Source organism: Octopus bimaculoides, chromosome 25 (genome assembly GCF_001194135.2).
Source record: "Octopus bimaculoides isolate UCB-OBI-ISO-001 chromosome 25, ASM119413v2, whole genome shotgun sequence".
NCBI lineage: Eukaryota > Metazoa > Mollusca > Cephalopoda > Octopoda > Octopodidae > Octopus > Octopus bimaculoides.
Window position 1 is genome coordinate 17573660 of NC_069005.1, and position 4752 is coordinate 17578411.

The following is a 4752-nucleotide window of genomic DNA, read 5'->3' on the forward strand; positions in this document are numbered from 1 at the left end:
GTGTGTATGTATGTATGTATGTATGTATATATGTACATATGTATGCGTGTGCAAAAGAAAGAAAGGAAGAAAGGAAAAAAGAAAATGAATCAATGAATGAAAAACAGGAATGAGTGAACAATTTCAGAAGTTTCTAAAGAAGGAAAGAAGGAAATATTTAAAAAGTGAATGAATTTAGGAGGCATTTTAAAACAAGGAATTTGGGATAGAATGACTTTAGGAGAAATCTTTGAAGAAGAATTTTGTGAGAGAATGAACTTAGAAGATATCGTAAAGAGGGAGTTTGAGAATGAAAAGACATCGTAAAAAAGAATTTTCGAGAGTGTGAAACCAGGAGATATTGTAAAATATGGAATTTGAGAGGAATGAATTTAGGGATATCATAAAAGAAGGAATTAAGAGGCAGTGAATTTGGAAGACATGAAAACAGGAACTTTGGAGAGAGGGAATTTAAGAGTTATGGTAGAAGAAGGAATTAGGGAGAAAAATTTGGATCTCGTAAAATTTGGGATTGTGAAAAGACTGAAATTTATAAAACCACATAACACGATAAAACATTCGGATATTTTCTGATAAAAAGAAGAGGCAATACTTGTTGAACACTTAAGAAAGCACCATATTGACTTTTGAAAGTACCATGTTGCATGTGCGAGTGTATTGTGAATGTGTGCGTGCGTGTGTGTGTGTGTGTGTGTGTGTGTGTGTGTGTGTGTGTGTGTGTATGTGTGTGAAAGACACACACACACATATAGATACACTTACATAGTCATATCTATTTCTAATGAAATACACAGTCGCTCACTGTACTCTCATACGTAAACATGCAGACACGCACACACACAGACACACACACACATACTACGCACGTGCATACGCTCGCGCGCCCGCACACGCGCGCATTAACGCAAAGCAAAACGAAAAGTATTTAAATGGTACTTACCATCTTTAGAGTGTGACTGGGGTAAACCTAAATTTGAAAATGGTACGTCCGGTGTGTCTTGACTATTGTAGTTCTTCTTCGGTGAAGAATCGTCCAGCAGACGGTATTTCATCACAGTTTTCAATCTGAAAGTCACCCAAATCATGAGGAGAAGTGTAGAAAAAAAAATAGCTGCTTCGACAAGGTACACCATTCCAGGCATAAATTTGGCCGTGGCACTATATATATTTGTAAAAATGGCTGTTCCTAATAGTTTTGAAGCGGTTTCACCGCAACCGAGTAACGAGAATGTCTTGCCAATTTCGTATTCGCTAACCGTTTTGCTCAAGAGAGACCTGAGGGCAGATATCATCAAGCCACCCATGGCCCCCAGTCCTATGGACACGTACATCATCCAACTTTTGTTCAAAAAAGCCGCCCAAATTAGTCGTACGACTTTGCAAAATATGGCCACCATAATTATCGTGGTGTCAGATATTTTAATAACATTTGATAAGAGCGGTAGAATGAATAGTAAACAAATCCCCATCACTGCGTAATCGATGGACAAGAGAAAGCCGTAACCGGATTTGGTCCAGCTGAGCGGTCTGTGCTGGACAAATAGAACGGTTGTGTCCATCTCGCCGGTTTTACAGGCTATCTGCAGGACGGAAATGAGAAATATGGTAAAAATTATACCTCGAGTTCCGTCGTCTCGTTTTCGGAATAACACCATAAGGGAATCTTTGATGTTGGAGAAATTGAAGAAGGACGAAATCTTAAAAGTTGTATCTTCGCTGTCCTTTGCTTTCACATAAGTAACGGTCTCCACCAGAAAGAAAACTGTTGTCAAAATGGCTGCTGCGTGGAAAACGGATACTAAAGAGAACATGACTTCAATGCCGACCGCGTCGGCCAGTAAACCGGACAAAAGTGAACCGGCGAAAAGTCCGAAGAAATTCATAGATAGTATTTTTCCCATCTTCTTGGTTCGATGTTCGTTTTCAGTAATATCCGCTGCATAGCTGTGCACAGCCATCGTGATAACGGAGCTTTTGCCGAGGGCACCCTGGAGGAAACCGCCTGTAATTATCATGTACATATTCCACCGTTTCTCCATCAAACTGCCGATGTAAAACAACACTCCGATGATACTACCCATACTGGGAAAAATAATGGGTAACTTTCGACCGTGTTTGTCGCTCCAAGCACCAAAAAAGAGGCCGAGGAAAATGGCCGGTGTGTAAAGAACAATCCGATGTAACATTATGTAAGTGGCAGCAAAATGCTGCACTGCGTCCTCTGTTTCTGGGAAAAATCCCAGATTTTCACACACACTACCGTTGCCCAGCGGCTTCATGTTCAGGCAGGTGGCTTGGATAATGTACGGCCGTATGGTAGCATCTAATAAAGACTCCCCAACCTTGTACAAGAAGAAAACCAACTCCAAGGTACATGTGGAACTGGCTCCACCGCACCAAAACGCTTTAAACATTTCACTTGCTTTTACTTAGTTGATATGTTTGTATATGTATATGTATGTATGTGTGTATATATATATGCGCGCGTGTGTGTGTATGCGTGTGTGTGTGTGTGTGTGTGTGTGTGTGTGTGTGTATGTGTGTGTGTGTACTGTATGTATCATATACGTGTGCGTGCAGGTTTGCGGATGTGCGTGTGAGCGTGTTTAGAAGTGTAGAGTGAGGCAACGTTTTACGCGAGCGCGCTTCTGTGTACGTGTGATCGCGCGTGTGGGTGAATATGTGTGAGTGTATTTCAGTGCGTGTGTGCGCGCGCGTGTGCGTGACAGTGACAGAAGTGAGAGAGACTTACAAAGAGAAAGTTCTTACGCGTGTACGTGTGTTCGTAAGAATGTGAACAGGGAAAGGTAAGACTAGTTTGTTTTTCGCTTTTTTTTTTTCGCCTCCGTTCCTTACTTTTTCGGTAATTTAAGTTCCATTCATTCTATTTCTTCTTTTCTTATGTTTAAATTTCTTTTACTTGTTTTCATTCACGAATTATTTTTCTTTCTTTCTTACTTTCTACTTCTTTCTGAGACAATCTTTCAAACTGACTCCAAGGCTTCTCTCACTCTCATTCTTTTTTCTTCTCTTTCTTCTCTTCCTCCTCCTCCTTCAACTTCTCCTTCTTCTCTTCAGGCCGTTACATCTCAAAATACATCTCATTTTTTTCCTTTAGTCCCTCTCTTTTCCTCCTTTTCTCTCTCTTTCTCTCTCACCTTCCCTCTCTTACTGTTTCTCTCTCTCACACACACGCACAGTAACCCACAAACACACACGCTCTCTCTCTCTCTCTCTCTCTCTCTCTCTCTCTCTTTCGTTATATATGTAAATAACAATATATATACATACACACATGTAAGTGTGTGTGTGTGTGTGCGTGTGTGTGTGTTTGTATCTATCTGTTTGTCTGTCTGTCAGTCGAATCGAAGCGGTCTGTCACGCAGAGGAAACTCCTTCCATTCGGCGATCTCCTTTTAAACACACGATTGATTGGTTCTTTGACTACGCTGCCTGCCTGCCTGCCTGTCTGTCTGTCTGCCTGCCCGCCTGCCTGCCTGCTCGTCTGCCAGTCTGTCTGCCTGTCTCTCTTAATATATTATATCATATTGTCTGGTGTGTGTGTGTGTGTGTGTACGTGTGTGTGCGCGCGCGTGAGCGTATGTGTGTGTGTGTGTGTGTGTGTGTATATACATATGCACCTGCCTACCTACATACCTATCTGCTTGTCTGACTGTCGGCCTGCTACCATCACCGCAACTGTCACCTTTCTGCCATTGTCAACACCGTCAACTCACGGAAACTACCGAGAACTACCGAACGACCAACCAACCGACCTCCACCACTAACATCGTTGTCACCCTCTCTTCCATCGCTCTGCCTTCACAGCTACAACTACAACAACAACAACAACTACTACTACTACTACTACTACCACTACTGCCGCACTCACAACCGCTACTATCATTCTACCACTATAGTTACTATCACACAAGCAATACTAACACCACAGCAGCCTGCAGTATTAACAACACAGCTATTACCAATACAACTTCTACCAATACTTTCACACAACTCTTGCCACCACCACCAGCAACAGCACCACTACTATAACTACCACCGAAACTACTACAACCAACATCACTTCAAACAACACCATTACCACTGATACAACTACCGCTAATACAACAGTCACCCTTCAACGACCACCACTACCAAAACCCTCAACACCACTACAACCCACACCAATACACCCACAAATAAAATCACTACACATCACAACTAGCACTACAACCACTACTACTACTATAACCACTACTACTTAAACTACAAGTATCACTGATAGCTAAACTATCACCTACACCTATATCACAAACACTACTTCTACCTCACCATTAACATCACTGTTACACACCACTATCACCCCAAACTACCACTACCACCAGAACTACAGCCATTACACTACCAACACTGCAGTACTAATACTGCGCCACCACCACCACCACCATCACATGCCTACCATCAAAGCAACACTACAACCGTCACCACTACTACCACGAATGCCACCACCACGCAACAACACCACTTCTACCATCACAGTACTACAGCCTATACGCTGTTACCTATAGCCTCTCTATGTAGTTAACAATCAGTGTTTCTCTTTCATCATACAATAAGACTACATGTAACGTGTATGTGTGTGTGTATATTTGTGTGCATGTGTGCGCGCGTGTGGATATATACGTGCGCATGTGTGTGTGAGTATGTGTGTGGATATATATATATATATATATATATATATATATATATATA

General features: G+C 41.8%; 1 protein-coding gene across 1 annotated transcript in view; it reads right to left on the reverse strand.

Annotated features, from left to right (window-relative positions):
* LOC106875954 (uncharacterized) overlaps window positions 1-3436 on the reverse strand; it is a 168367-nt gene extending 164931 nt beyond the window's left edge. Inside the window, exon 1 of the mRNA XM_052976830.1 lies at window positions 941-3436. Coding sequence (XP_052832790.1) covers window positions 941-2414 — 1474 coding nt within the window. The 5' untranslated portion in view covers window positions 2415-3436. The remainder of the gene's footprint in view (window positions 1-940) is intronic.
* Between the last annotated feature and the right edge of the window lie 1316 nt (window positions 3437-4752).